Source organism: Bombus pascuorum, chromosome 13, assembly GCF_905332965.1.
Source record: "Bombus pascuorum chromosome 13, iyBomPasc1.1, whole genome shotgun sequence".
In the NCBI taxonomy this organism is placed as follows: Eukaryota; Metazoa; Arthropoda; class Insecta; order Hymenoptera; family Apidae; genus Bombus; species Bombus pascuorum.
Window position 1 is genome coordinate 6,051,130 of NC_083500.1, and position 21,897 is coordinate 6,073,026.

Consider the following 21,897-nt stretch of genomic DNA (forward strand, 5'->3'; position numbering starts at 1 on the left):
TTCGAAGATACGAATATGACATCTATTACAATATGACACATACTATGTGTGCATATTTAAGAAAATGTACATAACCTTTGATCAAATAAGTATGACAAATTCTGTAACAATGAAAGTGTAATCATAAGTTGAGCACCGCTTTCACTGAACGTGAATCATAGTATTAATCACGTGATTGACAATATGTATACATAATACATATCTCTTTTCTTTGGATAAGTTTAGCGTGCAGTAACAGTGCGTAACGACGAAGTTGTATCTGTACTTAGGCGATGATTTTTCTTTTTGTACTTTTTAAAATTTGATTACAGTGACAGTGGTTGAAAGATTATGGACGCTTCGACGCATATAAACGTGATGATAAACAGCAACATCGATGACAGTGTTGACAATTGCGTGAATGATGAAAATGACACAGAAAAGCTACTGAAACCAAGAAATAATTTTGCGTCATATTCAAACGATAACATTAACATTCGATTTCGGGTATGAAATATACAATAATCTGATAATGACAATAATCTAACGGCAAAGTGTATCTCTTCAAAATTTCTTTCTTACTTTTTATTTGACACTATGAAATAACCTAGCTGACACCTGTCTGCTTTCACACTATTATGTATAAACACAAACTCTTATCTTTTATAATGTTGATAAGATAAAAAAGATTCTTTCATATGAAAATGAAGTATTGTATAAGTTTAGAATCTTATAATTATTGTTTATGTTTTAATCTTGTATTTTTGACAGAATGTAGCATCACTGAGTATTGGGGAAACACTTTCCAATAATCCAAGGAGACTTAATACAGAAGAAATTCCTCCCGGTGCTACTAATTTCCTATCAACTAATTACGAGGTACTTTGTCTTCGTTACATATACTTTGTATATAATTTTCTTATTAATGCTTATAATTATAGTTATCTTTAATTTTGATGAATTTTCTGCATCAATCATTACCAATATCTTATCTTAAAAGTAATTAAGTTTCAAGGAAATATCATATGTAAAATACATCTGCAATTTTTATTTTTCTTCTTTCAGAGTTTAGATTATGATCCCTGTGAGAATTATCTTCTTCAAGATGAAGAAAGAAAAAAAGGCTACAAGTTTATAGTTAAGAAGAACTTTGCCAGATGGTTTATTTTCTTATTGATAGGTATCTGCACAGCACTTATAGCTGGTTTTGTAGATATTTCTATAGAGGAATTATCAAACCTAAAGTATGGTTATTTAAAATTGTGTATCCTTACTACTGTATACAAATAGAAAAGGTATATATATATAAATTTGATTGTTCCTTATAATTAATAACAGATGTAGATCAATGTGTAACAACAAACTGTCTATGGCTGCCATATCTACTATGGTTAGCCTTAAATTTTGCACCTGTTTTAATAGGCGCTATTTTAGTATCCTATATAGAACCTGTTGCGGCAGGTAGTGGTATTCCACAGGTAAAATGTTATTTAAATGGAGTTAAAATGCCTCGAGTTGTTCGTATAAAAACATTAGCAGTAAAAACAGTAGGAGTAATTTGTACAGTAGTTGGAGGACTTGCTGGTGGAAAAGTAAATATTTTTTATTACTATCTCTGTAGTATAATTTATTATAAAAATACAAAAGTCTTTCAATACAGAATAAAAATTATATTCTAGGAAGGACCTATGATACATTCTGGAGCTGTGGTAGCAGCAGGAATATCACAAGGCAAAAGTACTACATTTAGGAAAGATTTTAAGGTATTTCAATATTTTAGAGAGGATCATGAAAAACGAGATTTTGTATCAGGAGGTGCAGCTTCTGGTGTATCTGCTGCATTTGGTGCGCCAATTGGTAAGTGTCAAAAAACATAGTATACATAATACAAACATTAATTACTTGATTAAAAATAATTTAGGAGGAGTATTATTCAGTATCGAAGAAGGAACCAGTTTCTTTAATCAAAGTCTCACATGGAGAACATTTTTTGCTAGTATGATTACAACATTTACGCTAAACATCATCCTTAGTACGTATCACGGACGACCTGGTGACCTTTCTTATCCAGGCTTACTAAACCTTGGAAAATTTGAGACAATTCCCTATCAGATTTACGAAATTCCTCTATTCATGATAATGGGAACAATTGGTGGATTTTTGGGCGCTTGTTGGAATCATTTAAATTATAAAATCACCTGTTTCCGTTTGAAATATGTAAAACAGAAATGGTTAAAAGTAATAGAAGCTCTTGCAGTTGCTGCACTAAGTGCAACAGTGGGTTTTAGTATGATTTATTTTCTGGACGACTGCAAACCATTAGGGCGAGATCCTACAAAATTTCCCATTCAAATGTATTGCAAGGAAGGTGAATATAGCGCAGTTGCAGCTTTATGGTTCCAAACTCCAGAAAGTAGTGTACGATCTTTGTTTCATGATCCTAAAGGTATGCTGATAATGTGTACATATATAGAACAACATAAGATGTATTTAATCAATTTTTTGTTTGTAGGTTCCCATAATGATATTACTTTAGCTATCTTTGTTGTCCTCTACTTTTTTCTGGCTGTTGCTACCTTTGGTCTGTCCATGTCTAGTGGACTATTCATTCCATCCCTGCTGATTGGCTCTGCATGGGGTAGACTAATTGGATCAGGCCTTGCAAAAATTTTTCCAAATTGCGTAAGAAACGATTATGTAAATAAACTCAAAATATTACAGAAAATATGAATTACCATAAATTATTGCAGGTCGTTTTAGATCCTGGGAAATATGCTTTATTAGGTGCAGCTGCTCAATTAGGAGGAGTAGTTAGAATGACAATAAGTTTAACCGTTATACTAATAGAAGCCACTCAAGGAATATCCTTTGGCTTGCCACTTATAGTAGTTCTTATTATGGCTAAATGGGTTGGAGACTTTTTCAATGAGGCATGAAAATATATTATATTACTCTGTATTTTATGTTTTAAAACGTCTATGTATTACTCTATTATGTCTATGACACAATTTTTATTATTTTTTATTCTATAGGGTATATATGATATTCATACACAAATGGCTGGAATTCCTATATTACCATGGGAAGCCCCACCGTTATCAAACAATATATACGCCAGTGAAATAATGAGCCACCCAATAGTAACACTAAAAACTGTAGAAAATGTAGGGCATATAGTAGAACTTCTTAAATGTGTAACATTTAATGGGTTCCCTGTAGTTGATCCTCCTAATAGTGATGAGGTACTGAACATTATATTATGAAAAATATATCAAAAAATGTATCATTTTGTTATATCTATCTTTTTTTATTCCAGACTGAAATACATTCGTATGGACGATTTCGGGGACTAATTTTACGTTCCCAATTAATAGTATTACTACAAAATAAAATTTTTAACAGAAACTTAGAATATTGGGAAAAGTCATTAAGTGTTAAATTGTTCAGAAAAGAATATCCGAGATATCCAACAATTGATCAAGTGACCATAAGTGAAGAAGAAAAGACATATATGATAGATTTAAGACCTTTTATGAATCCTTCTCCTTATACACTACAGCATGTTAGTATTTTGTTAATATTTTATCTATAGATTATTATATGACAGATCAAAAGAATGTTCTTTTATTAATTATTTCATTTTCAGTCTGCGACACTGCCACGAGCATTTAGGCTCTTTAGAGCTTTAGGTCTTAGACATTTACCTGTAGTCAATGATACAAATGAGGTACTAACAATTAATGTATTCCGTAAAAAATGTCTACTATAGAAAAATTGTGATTTTGAATCTTTTTGTAGGTAATTGGGATTATTACAAGAAAAGATGTTGCCAGATTTAGGATATGGGAACATAGAGGAAGAATGGGTCTAGATGAACTTCTAATTACTAATAAAATTTAATATTTAATTTATGGAAAACAGTTTATAATGATATTATGTACAAACATTATGTTTTTATATAAACATAGAAGAATTTTTATATTTAACTTTTCAGTAAAGAAAATCTAGGTATTATAAAAAGAAAGTAAAGAGGCAAAATCAACCAAAGACACAATGCACATAATATTAATTATTTATAAATAATTGCCAACCTAGCCATGACCATAATTTGAAAAACAAATACACTGGGATAATGATCAACGATAAAAGAAAATAATATTCACATGTTGAAATATACATTGGAATTAATATCCTGTTATAATCACCTCTACAGATTATAATTCATGTGATCGAGTATTCAAGACCTATGTACAACCTGCAACAAGAAAAGGTTTATTTTGTAGAAGTTTTCACTTCTTTTACCAGTATAATTAAGTCTCTTAAAATGATGGATTAGATTCTAGAATAAATTATCTAACATTTACTATTTATTATGTTCAAATTTATACACAATATTTATATATTGTAGAGTATCTACAAAATACAAATATTTTAGAAAAAGTAAAGAACTGAAAAAACAGTTTGTATCCTAAATAGTTATGCTTTATATATACATATACATACATTATACAATGTCTTATCAAGAACTTTTTGCTAAATTAATAATAATTTTTATTTTCTCTAGTATATGTCTATATCTTAATATAAACTAACTTGATAAAATATCTTGGCAAATAAGATTGGCAAAGATTACTAAATACTATCAGGTATTAGTAAAATTATATTTTGCGCACTTCCCGCATAAACGATATCAATATCTATAAAAATTAAAGATGTAAGAATTGTCGCCAATTAATTCCGAGTTCCTATTTCGGGAATAAATCACCTTGAGATAATAATATGTACACGGCAGGAGAATACTATCTCTGTCTAATCTGCTATAAATCGTGGCTTAAAAGTTTTTTCGCGAACAATAAAAAAGATTCTTAGTCAGATCTTACGTGCAACTATGACGATATCTTCCTCCTCATAAGTGTTCATAATAATTGCAAATATTTGAGAATGATAAACGAGTGAAAGGCATTAGAATGCATTAACGCAAGTGTTAATACGGAATTAATTATAATTTATAGTCGAAATGCACGTAATTCGAATATTTAACAACGGTATCCACGACGGTTCGCCATTTCAATGATTGGTTTCTGAATTATCCACGCTTGCGCGTACATCAATAAGAATAAGAGAGGTAAATTCAAATAATTTTACGGGTGATTTTTTTTTCTCTAAACTGTATACCATTATATAAATATATATTGTTATTGGAAGACGGCGTTGTATGTAAATTGAACGAAATGAACAATTACAAGTGGAGTAGAAAAAAAGGTACTTCGCAATTAAATAAACAGGGTAATCCAATAAAAGAGAGGAAAAAGGATAGACACAGACTATTAACAAAACCTCACGAAACAGAAGAAGAAGCTATAATTCGGAGATTTCACGATGCACAAAGAATGGCAAGATTTCGAGCTAGAAAGAAGAAAGCTTTAGAGGATGTGGAGGCACTTAAGACAGAATTAAACAGAAGAAATATTACTTTTGAAACTATTGATTCTATTGTCTCCATAGCAAAAATGAAACAACTTCAAACATATTTCCCTATACAAAATCCATCAATTGTACATTCAGCTTGTGAACAAAGTAAATATTCCGAATTATTGAAAGTCATTGAGGAATTAGGAAGGAACATAAAATTAACATATGCTGGTAGTAGAATTTCAGTAGAGAGATTAAAACTAGGTATCATAAAAGCCAGGATGCTGGTAAAAGAATGCTTAATGGAAACAGAAATAAATTCACAGCAATAACTAGCAACATATAAGTAGACATAATATAACCTATTGTTATGATTCTATTAGAATGTATAAATATCTTATTTAAATTTTGTATAGAGATAAATATAGCAATATTACGAGAGTAATACTCAGAGATCATTTACTGTTTAAACAATAGCAATAATTGTGAGTGTTATGCTCATAGACGCTTCTCTTCCATTAACAAATGATAAAACACGAAAAGAATTACCTTCACCACTGAGAAGGATATAAATGCTATGCAATACATGATCATTAAAAATAAAAAGAATTCGTTGATATAGTAACAATAATACTCCATATAGGTTATGAAAAAAACACGTGTGAATAATAACCCTTTTACATACGAAAAATAAAATTTAATAAAATTCGACTACGATTAACAATGGTATCCCAATTAACAATAATGTCCCATATAATTAATATATGAAAACTTACTTCCGATATAAAAAATAATAATTTACTTGCTTAAATTGAACAAACTAACTCTTCACAAATAAAACACGTCAGCTAATTTATCTAAATTCATATTGGCAAATACAGAAACGATAGAATTCGAAATAATGCCAATTGTCTCGTAAGTTAATCTGTATCATTATATTCAATTATCACGTAATATTTGAAAAGCGTTTCGCAATAAAACTTCATTGAAAATGTATCTTCCCGGCAAGTTGACCGTTAAGTCTCACCTTGTCGTCTGAAAGAACCGAAAAGAAAGCACGTCAACATTTTCTCATTCTCTTAAAGGAAACCGGTCTTCTGAATCGTGAAAGAAAGACTTACCGTGAGTCGAATATATTCCTTTTTCAAGAAAACATTTAGGTGTATTTTTGTTAATCGATGGAAAAAAGAGGAGTCATATCGTATCGCCATTCGCAGAGACGATAGAAACGGTCGAGCATTCCAAGCATCTTTGTAGATTCTTTGGAGACAATGTCGTATATTTTAAGACGCGGCCGGTTTTGGTCAATTGTTTTGCGGTCTCTCAGGTCGTACACCTGTCCGTCGTGAAGTTGCAGACGGGAGTAGGAAGGGGTTATGGTCAATAAACGCAACCACGTCACACGCAGCCTATCGGCGACCCCGCTTGGCCCCTTAAAGTGGCTCCGAACGAAAATCTTACATGTCGGCCGATATTGCTTTTGTGCGTTTGTCTGCGATATATCTTAAGAAAAACCGTATCAATTCCCCTAGAAACAATAACAACGTATGTGTTTCACCATAAAGAAGATGCTATTATAAAATGGCAACGGTCCAGGACGTGATTTAGCCTCGCACCGGGTTAATCGTGCGTTTCAGTGAACTGACCGAATTGGATCCGCCATTGTTGTGATTGGTGAATGTTTCAGAGAAGACGGCGTTCTTAGATTGACGCGCATGCGCGTTGCGTGCTACTTGACGACGCTCTTCTTTCGAATTTTGGGGAGACACACGCACACACACGAAATCGACGCGGGGGCACAGGTAGCAGAGCACGCACACGCACAATATAACACCTACATACATACGTATTTCGAAAACAGTATTCGCCGCTCGATTTTTGCGCACGTGCTATGAAATTTTTTCGAGCTTGTTACCCGCGTCTTTTTTAGACATACCAATTAATATTCACGTTATTCGCTTTTTATACGTTAAATAAAAACAGTTCGAGTGTTTCTTAAGAGAGAGTACAGGTTGATGTCCTTTCTTTTCCTGGTGAAAACAAAATTTTTAAACGTTATTGTCGTTAATCTTGTTTAAACGAAAATTTTCGTAGGTTCGTAATCACAACATTCTAAAATTTAATCGCGCCTAAACAAAACGAGCGATAACAATGTTTATTGTGCTTGATATTATGTAAATGAAGCATTCTTATCTTTTATGGAAATGTCTGATCAGATGTATTCTAACCAATTTTATGATTTTCTTTTTTATTACAGATAATAAGGATCACTTTATATATGAAGAAACATGTAAGAACAATTAGTAGAAATAGCAAAAGAAAAGAAAAGTTACTTACGCTTAACCAATAACGCATGCACAAAGTATATTTTCTGAAAGGTTTGGTATTTGAAATTGACAAAAATGAGAGTCCATATAGATGATGATATCCATACAGTGCTTAATTGCATGTTATGCCTAAGGCTAAGAAAAAATCTTACCTTAAAAAGGTAAGAGAAATGCGTGAATATAGAAGACAAAAATTGAAAGAAGAAACATTAGAGGAACGTGCTATTAGATTATATACTGCTGCTGAGAGAATGAAGAACGCTAGAGCTAAAGAGACAGAAGAGCAGGCAGCAATAAGAAGAATGCAGGAAGCTCAGCGCATGGCCAGGCATCGTGCTAAAAAGAAGCGCTGCTTAGATGAAAACTTAGCAAGGGAAATTTCGAAAATTGCAGAGTTGTCTAAAATGCCAGATGCAGCTACGATAGCTCAAATGTCAGAGATGAACATGAATAAAATCTCTGCAGAATTGAAACAAATGATGGAAAGAGGAAAAGTACCAGAACATATAGTTCAAATGGCTCAACTTGCAGAGTTCAGCAAAATGACTGAATTGAATAAAATGTCTCAGGATATGGCTAAAAGATATGAGATGGAAAAGATGGCAGAGTATGCCAAGACAACAGAATACATGAAGATGCAAGAAATTGCAAAGATGTCTGAGATTGCCAAGATGAACGAGATGGTAAAACTCTCAGAAATTGCTAAATACAATGATATCACAAAAATTAACGAAATTGCGAAGATGAATGAAATGATGAAAATGTCTCAAATGGCAAAAATCAATGAAGTTCAAAGAATGAATGAGATAGCCAAACTTAACGAAATGGTAAAGATGACGGAAATGGCGAAATATAATAATGATATAACAAAATTAAATGAAATTGCGCAAATTAACGAGATGGCTAAAGAAATTGCAAAGATGAATGAAAAAACAAAAATGACCGAGATGATTAAAATAGCAAATATGCAAAATGACATTACAAAGATGCCTGAATATTCGAAAATGGCAGAAATGGCAAAATTGACCGAGTTGGCTAAATTAAATGAAATAACGATAACGAAATTAAATGATCCACCACCGCCACCAAAGGTACCAGAAATTCCTCGAATCCCTGAACCTGTGATTACTGTGCCAAATCCAAGAAATTTGCAAAATGTTCAAACTGTTCAAGTAGCGCAAGCTAGCCCATCCAGTACAATAAACTTTCCTACTGTGCCTGGTCAGGGTAAATATGCTCAGTTACTGGTTATTATCGAGGAGCTTGGAAGAGACATTCGCCTTTCTTATGCTGGAAGTCGCAGCGCAGCTGAACGTCTGAAGATGGGTATTCAGCATGCTCGAATTCTTGTACGAGAATGTCTGCTAGAAACAGAACATAACGCACGGCAATGATCTGCCGATATACTTAGCGATTAGATTTTTAGTCGATTATTTTACAAAGTAATAATATGTACATTGTATGCAGTACAACAGTATATTTTAAAGGGAGTGTCTTAGCATCCACAAAAACGTGTATAGAATATATAACAATTATTATTTCCTATTATATGATCTTACTAGTTTGTATGTTTAATAAAAGAAAGTATGAGCAGCTAGTTGTTTTAAATAATGGAAAGATTAAGAAAGTAATAGCTGTATAACTTAATATCACTTTCAATAATCAATAAAAAGATTTAAAATATGCACTTTTGTGGATGCCTAAAGAAAATTAATCAATCAATAGCGCATAATATTGGATATAAATTAAATGATATGAAAAAGATTCGTTTTTCACTTTAGTTGATTATTTTTATTAGAAAGAATGTAAAGACGACCATTTTCTATGCAAAGATTCAAATTATGAAGGTATTATTCCTTCACATTAAGTTCTCGATTAGTGAGTAGGAAACATAATATTAGGCAGGGAGAATTTATACACTGTGAAGAGCCTTCATTTATATTTTCTAAGGAAAGTTTATTACTGCATTTTTTGGTTGATATATGGGTACCTAGTAATTACCTACAATATACATGCAAGAAAAAGAAATTGATCAAACAAAATGTACCTACGAAAAGTATAATCCTTGAATATTACCGATTGCAAGGTATAACTAAATAAAAAAAAACAGTTTTGTACAATATTGTCTATTAATTTTATACCCCTAAATCAAATTTGTATACGTATTTGTAGTAAAATATGTAATTTGAATTTGGCGCTACATGTAACGGAATGTAGTTTCTAGCCTTTCCGTAAAGCGCTGTTAAAATTTCAGGTACGTGTACATATGTATGCAATAGTATGTACAATAACGGTGGAGGATAGAAGTCAATAGATTTAAGAATTTTTTGAACATTGCGCTTAATTTTTATTTGTACTTATTTATTTACCGCGTAAAATTTTACTAACGTATTCATTAAGGTGAGTTTCATATAAAATGTAAAATATAATTACATATTTAATTGAAGGTTATATTTATGTTTATTTTAATTTCACTGATCATACTAAAATCTTCTCGCATGATTTTCTTCAATTCTAAAAATTGTATTTTTTATATAAACTACATTTGCTTTCCGTATATTAAAAATTAATATATTTGTGAGATATAAGTAGTACATTGATGAAATTGTAACAGTCGTCTTGTGATATCTAGCTTATTATAACTTAGATTCTCTTCATAAATTATTTGTTAGGATATTTATTTAAAAAAAAGACAGTTAGAGAAGATGGAAGAGGAACGAGGAAATGTAGAAGTTTCAGCAAAGGTTACAGAGCCATTACTCAATGTACCAAATCCAAGAGCTCTTCAACAAACTGTTCCTTCTCTACCTGGTCAATCAAAGTATATACAGCTGCTTAATGTCATAGAAGAACTTGGTCACGAGGTTAGACCTACCTATGCTGGCAGTCGTACTTCTATAGAAAAAATTAAGCGTGGTATTGTACATGCACGTATCTTAGTTAGGGAATGTTTAATTGAAACTGAAAAAAGCGCTCGTCAATAGGGCAAAAATTTAAATTAATTTTTAAACATAATAATCTGTAACTGACCAAGTACTCGAGAAGTATTTAACTAGAACGTAAAATATCTTATATATTTTTTGCCAAAGATGATACTGCATATGCATTTTAAAAGATGAAAGAATCAGATAACAATTTATCTACCTCAAACTTCAAATTTTAATTGCACAAAAAGATCATTAGTGTGAATAATAGTCATTAATTAAACATAGGAAGTAATTTTAATTATTTTTTAAAAACTCGTTTAAAAAATTATGCATCATTATATATCTATTTTATAAAGTAACAAATTATTTATTCTTTTTTATATTATCAAAGAGAGTACAATGGAAGTAGCCATTAGATTCTATAGTTTATTAGTTATAAGGTAATTAATTTTATGTGAATAACAAATACATAGCATATTCCATAGCCAAAATTATTCTTTTATATATAGCTCCTGATAATAATGACTGATTATTGAAATGTATCTGATAGTGCATTTTATATTAAGAATGAAGAATATATGTATCAATTCTACATAATAATTTTAAAGTAAAATTTTTAATTAAGTTATTGATAGTACAAATATATTACTCAAATGCAATGAAGGTAAATAGAAACTTATGAAATCAAGTTACAAAGAACCAATATAGTATTAAATCTTAACAGTATATATTTAGAATAAGATTTGTATGAGTATACTGTGACGTACTTAAATAACTATGTGTTATGAAAATATTTAAAGTGAGAAGATGAAAAGTTCCTATAACACGTAAATGATCTTTGCTCAGAAATGTATGAATTTACTATATATAAGAAATGATGATCATGTCTCGTTCCTAAAAATTAATTATGATATGATCTCAATCATAATAACACACTCAGACCAAAAAGTACAAGTTATATGTATGTCAAGTTTTCAATGCAAATAAATAGATCAAATAGGTTTTTTATAAATATTTATCACAATTTTTTAAACGTTTATTAATAATATTTAACAGAAACCAACTTCATATCAAATGTTTTCAAACAAATTTTTATCTTTAATAAGAATAGTAAACATAATTGGAAATAGCAATACTACATTATATACAAATGTAATTGCGTGCAACCTTAAAAATTTTGAATTTGTAATAATTTAAATATTGTATGACGTATTTATATTATTCATTAATTGTAATATTTATACAAATAAAGATTTTTGCGTGTGAATCCCATAATATCTCCCTTAAAATAATTTTAATGTTTTTAGCTTAGAACCTTCAAATTTATCGTTTCGTGTTACAGATTACAGAAAATCAAGCATGTTCCGTACTTTGGATACTTTCGATACAGAATTTTCCGCTGATTCAGTTGAATGGTGTCCAATAGATTCCTTCAAAGATGTATTTGTTTGTGGAACGTATCAATTAATGAAAGACGAGAATTTACCATCCAATGTGTCATCAAAACGTTTAGGAAGAATTTATCTATTTCAAATTGTACAAAATGGACGCTTAATAATATTGCAAAAATTAGAAGTACCCGCTGTATTGGATATGAAATGGGCGCATGTTACATTACAAAATAAAATTTTACTCGGTGTTGTAAACTCTTTAGGGCACTTACAAATTTATCAACTTAAAAATGACAACGAAAAGATAACTCTAGAATTATTAGTGCAAAAGAGAGTTGGCGATGAAGTACTTGCATTATCTTTAGATTGGTGTACCGGAAGATTGACAAATGAAGTCAGTTTAAAAATAGTAGTTAGCGACTCAAAAGGTTTCGTCTCATTGTTTGAGTTAAACGAAAATGAACTTGATAAAATTAATTCATGGTCAGCACATGGATTTGAAGCATGGATTGCAGCTTTTAATTATTGGGACACAAACATTATATATAGCGGTATGGAAGTAAATGAAATCAAAATTTATTTAAAAAATTAACAATAATTATATTTAAGGTGGCGATGACTGTAAATTTCAATGTATTGATACGAGGATAAAGACTCGGGTTTCAAATAATGTTCACGGTGCAGGCGTTACAAGTATTCATAGTAATGCAGCGAGAGAATTTTTATTATCATCTGGAAGGTGCTGTAAAGCTTAAAGTACACTAGAACTCCATTTATCTGAACTCTTTGAAAGATGCAATAATAATTCATCGATTCTCTCCGCTATTTATGATTTTCCGTTCATATAATAATTTATATTCAAATAAATAGATTCAATTAGCAGAAATTCATTTAGTTCAATAAATGAAGTTCTATTATAGAATAGTAATATTAATAAGATAACAATTTTGAATAAAACTCTCATAATGTTTTAGTTATGATGAAATATTGAGATTATGGGATACGAGAAACTTGAAGCAGCCAATTTCAAATACGAATCTAGGTGGCGGCATTTGGCGTTTAAAATGGGATCCCTTTAAACGAAAATATTTGTTGGCTGCTTGCATGTATAGCGGATTTAGAATAGTCGACTGCGAAAACACTGAAATACCGTCTGTTATTGGCGAGTATAATGAACACGAAAGTATAGCATATGGGTGCGATTGGAGTTACTTAAATAGCGAAGAAATATCAGGACAAATACTCGAAAAAGAAACACAATATGCATTTCTAATGACTACTTGTTCTTTTTATGATCATGTTTTAAAATTATCCGCATTATATTTAAAGAATAACTAAAGAATTTTCAATAAAGAAGAATCGAAAATTTATATATCTACAACAGGTAATTTTTATTGTAATGTATAAAATTCTTCTTTTATTCTCTATAATACTAATCATTTTTTATTGTATTATTTGTTATGCACAGATAAGAGAAAGTTAACCTATTAATCGGTACTTTAATTTGTGAGATACAATATTTTCTTTATTTATAAACCTCGTATCATTTCTGTTAATAAGTTATCTCATATTTGCATTTGCAAAAATTAAGATTGATTAAATTGGAATTAATTTCTCTTTATCAACTCTTAGTTTCATAATTATACTAGTTTTTTGTTAAGAAATGTTCCGTGAGATTAATAAGTTAACGAAAACAAGTCAATATTAGTTAAATTGGTTTCAATCTTTAGAAATATACACTAATGTGATATAATTTATTTCCAACAGAAATGAAATGAGACAAAAATGTAATTATTATGTCCAAAAGATTGACAATTTAAGTGACGATTCAACTCTTTCCCAGTTAACAGGTGAATTAAGACAAAATAGATTTAGGTGGGTTTTAATCTTTGAAAATATAAGTACGACATAATTTATCTTTGAAGTGAGGCGTAGGAATAATTATTATATGCAAAATATTGGTCATTTAAATATTTAGTAATCTCTTCCCTGGTTAACAGGTTAAATTTGAAGAGTTACGAAGCATGCGCAAGAAAAATTAAAGGATCTCGGCATCGCGTCGCTATTCGATGAACGTGGAATGGTTTAGAGAGTCGCTGGAAGATGGCAATGTGGCAGTGCGAGCTGCATTTCGCCGCGGCCAGTTCGATAAAAATCAGTCGTTCACAGGGGCTGTTTTGGCGTGGTGTCAGTGCTGTGATTTCTGTGACGAGTTCGCGTTCAGTTCCGCGGTAAATTATCAGTGATTAGTTTTGGTAAGTAAATTTTTATTTCGTCGAAAATTTCAATTTCTACATTCATTACCATGATCCATGGCATTGTGAATTTTTCTTGGCTCGATCAGTAAAATCAGCTGTGGAACTGTGCACGTCCTGTCCCTGTGGAATGACCTAGAAAAGATTTGGCGCGTATCCTTGCAAAATTTTCGGCCCCCTTCTCGAGAATCCTATTGCGTGACAAATATCCAACATGCTCATTGAATCAAGGTTAGAATATAACGTTTGACGGGATAAACTTGCAGGGAAAGTAGAGCGACAGTTTGATTCCCCAGTCGTTAGGGACAGGCCGCTTTAGGAGAATTTAATCGAGTTTCGAGACCGTCGTTGGTCCATCGATTCATTAGCGAATTCATCTGAAAACCGTGGCCATTCAACGAGCTCTTCATTCTTTAACACAGTTACGTTTTTTCGATCATTTTACCGAACCGAAATTGTAGTTTTCTAACGTTGAAAACTACCTGCAATTTGGAAAATATTTGAAAAATCCATTGATGTGTGAGATAAGAGATAGATTAAAATATAAAAATTGAAGAATCGTAGCAGAATTCAGGCTTCTTATTCGAAAGAATTGTTTCTAGAATGCATCACGCTGCAGTAACAATTGTTTAAACAATAATTAGATCTTTTACAAACATATAAATATTTATCTCTTTGACAAATTTTATGACTTTAAACAAATTTCATATTCTGTTGTATTAATAGAAATTTTCGAACAGATAGAAATTAAAACAATCTTTATTGTTTTTATTTGTAATATTTCGAATGACTGTTAAAATTCTACAAGAAATATTCATGATGCCATCGTGATTTAACCAATTGTTTTTGGGTGGGGTGAATATACGAATTGAAGCCAACCATTACTGACAAATTACGAAACAATTTCGATTATTCGTATACATCAAATTTAGTTTCATATTTCGACCCTTTCAAGTTTGTTTAATTAAACGGAAAAACGATACATTGGTGTCATTTTCTTTTTCTTTTTTTTTTGCGAACACACAAGTGTCTCAAGCTTGAATCTCACTTGACAGCTACGGTTCTTGTTGGATACGGTGAAGGTTACTGAACAGCATATTAATTATTCTCCACAGCTTTTCATCGTTAATTTAGATGCAATCTAACGGTCCCTTGGTTCTGTACCACTATTTACCCATTCTTTAATTCTTTTACACTCGACGAATAATTCTATCAGGTAAACTGTTCTCATTTCTCACATTAGGGGTCGAGATTATGATCTGATATTGTTATTTTTCTTCATCATCTGCTTCATTGTTCCAAAACGTCGGTACTCTTAATCTTATGTGTGTAATTATTTTTAAAATTTATTCGAATTGTACAAGGACTGAATTTATCGTGATGGCCATTAAATCACATGAATTGTAGAATATCTTTGTAGATTGATCTGACAGATTCAGAAATATTCCTATCTTTCTTGTGATATTTTTTATAATGGTAGAACTTTTTCTTTACTTTGACTCTATATTACAATATATCGATTAGCTTTGTTATTATCGTTAGTTGATTTTCTAAACGATGGCTATTCTTTCAAAAGGATATTGGTCAGGGTGAAATAAAAATAAAATCTTTGCAATCATTGTTTTCAAGGTACGAAAGATATACTAGAAATATTAGAATAATTGAAATGATCAATTCGTAATTTTCCATACAGATTCTATAGATTACATTGTTTATTTATATTTTTGAGTTATTTTTTGAAGATTTTCTGTAATACTTTTTAAGTGAAATTTGTTTTACATTATATATTTTTTCATATATCTTTCATTTTGATTTCTTCATTATAAATTTATTTGCTATTAATCCTGAGATCCATTCGAATTGACCGCGTAAGAAGGTGGCGTAACAGGACTATTAAATTCTGCCTTTTTTTCCCTATCAGTTATTAGTATGTTTGCAGGTTATGAGATCAAGGACGAGCGAGATATTGACACCGACCAGAAATTATATCCTTTATGGTGGTCAAAGCCTATCAATCTTTCTTTCCGGCTAAAAAAGGGGCGTTGCCTTTTAGGATATTTTGGATGAAATCGCATTCGAAAATTTCGCTACTTCTTTCTGATGGAGATAAAACAGTTTCATTCTTTTGCATGTCCGCGATGACGTATCTACGTGCCCATCATGTATATAGTGTATGTAGTTATATATATATATATAGACAAACGTGCGTGTATATGTGTGTAGGATACTGTTTAATCGATTTTGTCTTGTACCAACGTTATCGCATGAAAACGGAATGGTGTGTCGAGAAACCGACATGGAAATAAAAGAATATGCTGTATTTATGTATTATGCAAAAGTATTTATCATTCGTGCATTATATCATTTTAGAAGAGATATATGAATGTTCGACGATTATTCTATGCAAATAGATGTAAAATAGAATTAATTATGCATGTTACGGATATGTATCTTGCATCTACAGCTTACTATCGATAAAATTATCGATAAATATCGGTAATTCGACGTATAGATAATAACTTTACCTTAAAGATAGTAATTATACTGTAATATATTGTACATTGTAGTTCAGGCATCTAATGTTCGATTTATCGATATTGTAGCGATAACTAATTGATAGTTGCACATATACTTATCGTTCTGATATCGATAAATGGAACAGAGATGACTGAAGTGATTTGTTTTGTATCCTTCTTCAAGTTAAGATATTATTGATATGTCGATAGCATTTTGCTAGCTTCATTCATATTTTCTTATAAAGATCAATTAGTGTATAAATAATTACATTAGGAAAATCTGTGGAACGATTTAATTGAATACATCTGGATAACGATAAATTATCTTATTATACATATTCCGTTTCTCGCGTTATTGAATTTTTCCTCTTTAATATCTTTCATTGTAACGAGGATTTTAAAAAATCCTTCGCGCTGAAACACATTTTTTAATCAAAATGTTTGGGAAGTATCTCTATTGAATCTGTTATATTAATTTATTGTTCGTTACTCGTACACTAAGTTTCTTGAATTTCTCTCCTATGATTGCATGATGTTTTTTTTTTTTTTTCATATTTCGTGCGTATACGAGTAGAGACATGGTCCACAGTATGGGAAGGAAATGACGACGGAAGGGGGCTTCTTGTCTAAGATTCCTCGGTATGCGGAGCTCATTAAAATCGAAATTTTTCAATCGACGAACGCCTCGTTAATTAACGAATCGTTGGGTACGCGATTGAAAGAGCACACGCTAATATAATAATTATCAGGGAATTTTAAGTCCCTAGACATTAATACTGCGGTACTTATTTTCGTAAAAATTAACCGACGTTATTGTTGAACATCATAGGGGTGATTTGAAAGTTAATAAACGACTGAACGGATATTTATTAGAAAATTAAAATCTAGTGAGAGAAATCTATTGAGGGAATAGCGATGTCTGCCTTCATAAATTAAAGAAATTTATTTTTAATTGAATATTGTGTATAACAGAGTTTTAATTAAAAATTATGTATCATAGAGTATAGAATGGAATAATTAAGAGATATACAGGATAAAGAGAGTTTAGAAAATTAGAAATCTAGTAACTGTATGTGGCATTAAATTATTGTGTGTTATTTAATTTCAACTTTCGAAAGATTCGCGTTCGGAATTAATAATTTTTGTATCTACCCACCGTGTCCTTAATGTTTTTTAAATGCGAATATATGACGTTTAAGAATCATCAACTTCGCATTAAGTTGTGACGTAGATATCAAATCGAATCTCAGACTTGCAGAATTTATCACGAACGGCGAAGGGAGGGGGGGGGGCAGATCGAATTAGGAAACTTACTAGGTTTATTACTGGGGCGACGACTAACGGAAAATCAGAAGCTCGCGAGATTTACCGCTGACGCACACGATCCGATCTCTCCTACGTTATAAATTAAATTCCCCGTTTATGGAGAAATATCGTGGATACATTTTTATTCCGCTGCTCTATATGATCGTAACAAGTACGAAAATAAATTTATCCGACATATCCAACGAAGTCTAACAAACATTTATTAAAGAACATTTATTCGTTTAAAACAAATTAGGTGAATAATCGTAACTATAAGATTAATGTTATTAAGAATATACAGTGACTGATAAAAGAAAGTTAAGAATTAATGAACATAAGCAACTGGTGTTTTAAAAATTGTTTAGCATACTATGTCTATTTATTTGTTGCTCTTATTAAATGTAAATGCATCTTGTAAAATTATAGTGTCTTTTTATACTTCTTGTTCTATAAACTTTCTTCTATCGCTACTGTATTTATTACAAAGTAAGGTTAGGATTCAACAACATTTTTAGTTTATGCTACCGCAAGAAATCTATATTACAAATGTTATTATTAGAAGAGTACGATTGATCAAAATTTTTTCGATTATCTATATTCAACATAGAATGTATTTGATTATATTCGAATAATTATACGCAATCATTCAGTTAATATTTTAATATATTGTTTCTTAGGGCCTCGACTATTTGTTCAAAACGAATAAGAAGAGGAAATAGATGAAACAAGCGTTTGTACGATCGCGACGAATTGTTCAGGAAACCAAATCGCTCGCTGGAATTGCACGTTCGTTCGTTGCATCCTGCTCTGCATCCTTCACGCGTCACAGCGATTCGTTTTTTCGCTTTCTGCGTCGTTGCATTCTCGTGGACGATCCGTCGGTTTGCCATGCGTGTGCGTCAATGAACACACGTGTGACCTCCGGACGATTCTTTTCCGGCATTGCCTCCTGGAGATTTTGCTACGATCAGACTTTCTTGCAGTTTACAATTTTATTCCCTGATGAGCAGGCAAAAGAGTATAAGTCAAATTATGGTCACAACAGCATAAGTACGCTAATATATTCTACATTACTGTTTTTTACTTTATTCGAATTATTATTACGAAACGTCTTATTTTCATTTCAATTTTTCATTCTTTTCATATCTTTGTTGAAACTTTAGCACTCAAAGCCGTCTCATTCACTTCTTTCGTACATCTTAGGCGTTGACGTCTTCTAGACGCAAAGAATTATACGTAATTTTATTTTGAACTATTGGGTTGGCAACTAAGTTTGTAATTTTGTCATTACCGGTCACTTAATGACAAAATCCGCAATCACTTAGTTGCCAACCCAATATATGGAATGGTATTTTTAGTGCGTATCGAGTTCCATTTCATTTGTATCTCAAGCGGTTAAAACAATCAAAGTAACGCTTAACAATATTCTAGAAACTTGGAAGAACATTCAAGAATTTTTTGGGATTTCCTAAAACACGAAGACCTAGAAGAGACTGCATGGGATAAAAGACCCAGTGTGCAGACGACAGTAAAAATAAAGTTGCAGGCGGAGGGTTAATTGTCATAAGCACTGTTTGGTCAAATAAATATAAGTCAAGTTGGGATTAATATAAGAGGCAACGTTTTTAAAGAAAAGAAGAAGGTTTCTGAAGCGAGTATGATGTACATATAGTCTTGTGTAAATGCAATAAGACGAGGTATACAGTGAAGGACAGAATAAAATTTAAAGGATAAGCGATACGAAAAATCACCATAATTTTGGAAAGCAGAGTTACAATCGATAAGGACAATTAGATTATAAATAAATATAATACACATAACTGTCTTTAACACGACAAAAATGCTTAACTTAGTACAACAAAGGTACCAATAATGTAGTGTATGTGATTATTATACATAAATATGAATTTTAAACTTTCTTCTTGTCTGTCACTGTATGTTACCAGTTTTTACGTTCAAAATCTAACATCTTATCTTACACTTCACTGTAAATGTTATGGGTGCTTCTCTACAAAGCTAGTAATTCTGACTTATACTCTTTCGTCCATCAATCAGATGTGTACATATTTGAATCTAGTGTGGCTTCCAAGGTGAAATATATATAAATTCGCATGGCAGTCTACGTGTTAACCGCAATGACTGTATAGAATTTTCCTGTGATTTCGTATCCTGACTTTCCATCGTCACTAAAACTCTAAACTACTTTGTGATGCTACTGTTCTTCATTTTTCCAGCCGCGTGCGATTCAGGTCAATCGACGTTCACCCCGCGAAAACGCCTTAAAAGTTTGCGGAAGAAATAGGAGGAAAAATGATGGGGTCCGCGGTAAATCCTTCGAATCTAGGTCGAAGCATATTGTCGCCAAGATGGTGCGATTCCGTTACGCAATTTTTAACCGGCAACAACAGCAGAAAATTCTAAGGAAGATTTATTTATGAAGCACATCCGAAACTGGGCCATTGATCTTTCTCGTGGAAAAATGAAATCACTAGAAAATATAAAACAGATTTATTATTCCGAGTTTACGGTTTTCTTCCACTTAGAGTTAGACTAATCGGGTTACTTTAACTGGTATTCCTCTGCTTTCCGGGTTTCTTTTCGCTTCTACTCCGCTATGAGATACATAATGCATCGGGTTATTAACTGTTATGCTAATATATCTTCTTATTTCTGTCGTGGAACTCTAAATATGCTATAATTTTCAATACATAGGTCGTATGTGTTTAATAAGTTTGTTTTTCTTTCGATTATACATTCCATATATATACATGGAATTATATTCCGCTTATGTTAGCTGGAGTGTTAGCTGTAGCAGAAGTTTTTATAGTTTTTGTATCATCTACTGATGATGCTTCTGTGATTTTGATCTGAATGGGGATTAGTCGGCTCAGTGATAAATAATAGATGACGAATTACTTAGTAAAGATCACGGATAACTATTCGCTTTGCGTTGTATTGAATAGTGGAGAACGTATAACGAAGCATATTTCATATCCACCTACTGTACATTTTATTTTAGAAATTTTTAAATTGTTAAAACTCGAGGAGAATGTCTACATATGTGTAAGCACGTACTAGATACATTTCATCAAACATTAAAGAAATCTTGCAAAACAATGATTTCTTAAAAAAAGATTTCTATTTAATTTTCTGAGAAACGAAATCTCATATAGGAAACATAGTTGCATGTTCTGAACTTATTTTTCCACGTAAAATCATCCTCTTTTCTGCTGGACTTTTGGTTGCGAGATTTGGACGAGTTTTACAGTCAGATAAGGGAAATCGACACAGTCAGAAATGAATGGATCAACCACGAAGTGAAAGCATCCAGTGCATTCTGCAAGGCTCTTGTTCCATGAATCCTCCTGACTTTCTTCTTTTTTTTTTTTCTTTTCTTTTTCCGGAATATCACGTGGTTGCGTTTGCTACCGGGACAATCGACGACCCCGTTGTGACCGAGGAAGAGCAGAAGGGAAAAAAGCAGAAGAAAATATCGGTTTTTTCACCACTGGCGCAGTCGCTGCGCTCGCGTTTCGCGGTTCTTCGTCTTTGTCAGGGAACTTTTCCCCGAGGCGGACAGAAAATTCCTGAAGTCCATTTGAAATCGAGAATAACGAGAGATTTAATCGGAGAAAAATTATCTTTAGTAGTAATGGCCTCTATACGCGTTGAAACATGTTGCGATGCATACATCGACACTTAGGTTTCATGATACATTATACGTGTTACAGTGTATGTATCAGCAACTTGTAGTGGCATAATATACGTATTTATTAAGTTCAGCC

At 31.7% G+C, this 21,897-nt stretch overlaps 5 protein-coding genes and 1 long non-coding RNA gene across 7 annotated transcripts in view; 5 read left to right on the plus strand and 1 right to left on the minus strand.

Annotated features, from left to right (window-relative positions):
• The first annotated feature begins 49 nt into the window (after positions 1-49).
• LOC132913492 (H(+)/Cl(-) exchange transporter 7) lies at positions 50-4,347 on the plus strand. The gene is made up of 12 exons (XM_060971890.1): positions 50-486; positions 751-858; positions 1,045-1,243; positions 1,318-1,571; positions 1,659-1,836; positions 1,901-2,425; positions 2,492-2,661; positions 2,730-2,909; positions 3,012-3,221; positions 3,296-3,541; positions 3,626-3,706; positions 3,778-4,347. Exons 1-12 carry the CDS (start codon positions 331-333, stop codon positions 3,877-3,879), a joined length of 2,409 nt encoding a protein of 802 aa, XP_060827873.1. The 5' UTR covers positions 50-330; the 3' UTR covers positions 3,880-4,347.
• On the minus strand, positions 3,868-5,066 carry LOC132913499 (uncharacterized). The gene is made up of 2 exons (XR_009659387.1): positions 4,860-5,066; positions 3,868-4,234 (listed from the first exon to the last, which is right to left on the minus strand). It is a non-coding gene; the product is annotated as an uncharacterized LOC132913499 (long non-coding RNA).
• Positions 4,968-5,836, plus strand: LOC132913498 (uncharacterized). The gene is made up of 2 exons (XM_060971899.1): positions 4,968-5,104; positions 5,185-5,836. Exon 2 carries the CDS (start codon positions 5,211-5,213, stop codon positions 5,721-5,723), a length of 513 nt encoding a protein of 170 aa, XP_060827882.1. The 5' UTR covers positions 4,968-5,104; positions 5,185-5,210; the 3' UTR covers positions 5,724-5,836.
• A 681-nt stretch (positions 5,837-6,517) lies between these two features.
• Positions 6,518-9,838, plus strand: LOC132913494 (uncharacterized). Its single transcript, XM_060971894.1, has 2 exons — positions 6,518-7,193; positions 7,649-9,838. Exon 2 carries the CDS (start codon positions 7,844-7,846, stop codon positions 9,110-9,112), a length of 1,269 nt encoding a protein of 422 aa, XP_060827877.1. The 5' UTR covers positions 6,518-7,193; positions 7,649-7,843; the 3' UTR covers positions 9,113-9,838.
• Positions 9,839-9,936: 98 nt separating this feature from the next.
• Positions 9,937-13,406, plus strand: LOC132913495 (diphthine methyltransferase). The gene is made up of 4 exons (XM_060971895.1): positions 9,937-10,118; positions 11,988-12,587; positions 12,646-12,775; positions 13,011-13,406. The coding sequence occupies exons 2-4, from the start codon at positions 12,005-12,007 to the stop codon at positions 13,372-13,374; spliced, it is 1,077 nt and encodes a 358-aa protein (XP_060827878.1). The 5' UTR covers positions 9,937-10,118; positions 11,988-12,004; the 3' UTR covers positions 13,375-13,406.
• Positions 13,407-14,129: 723 nt separating this feature from the next.
• The window catches only part of LOC132913490 (uncharacterized), a 41,238-nt gene continuing 33,470 nt past the window's right edge, over positions 14,130-21,897 (plus strand). For both annotated transcript variants that reach the window (XM_060971888.1, XM_060971889.1), the window contains exon 1: positions 14,130-14,291. The gene's annotated coding sequence lies outside the window, so the exon portion shown is untranslated. The remainder of the gene's footprint in view (positions 14,292-21,897) is intronic.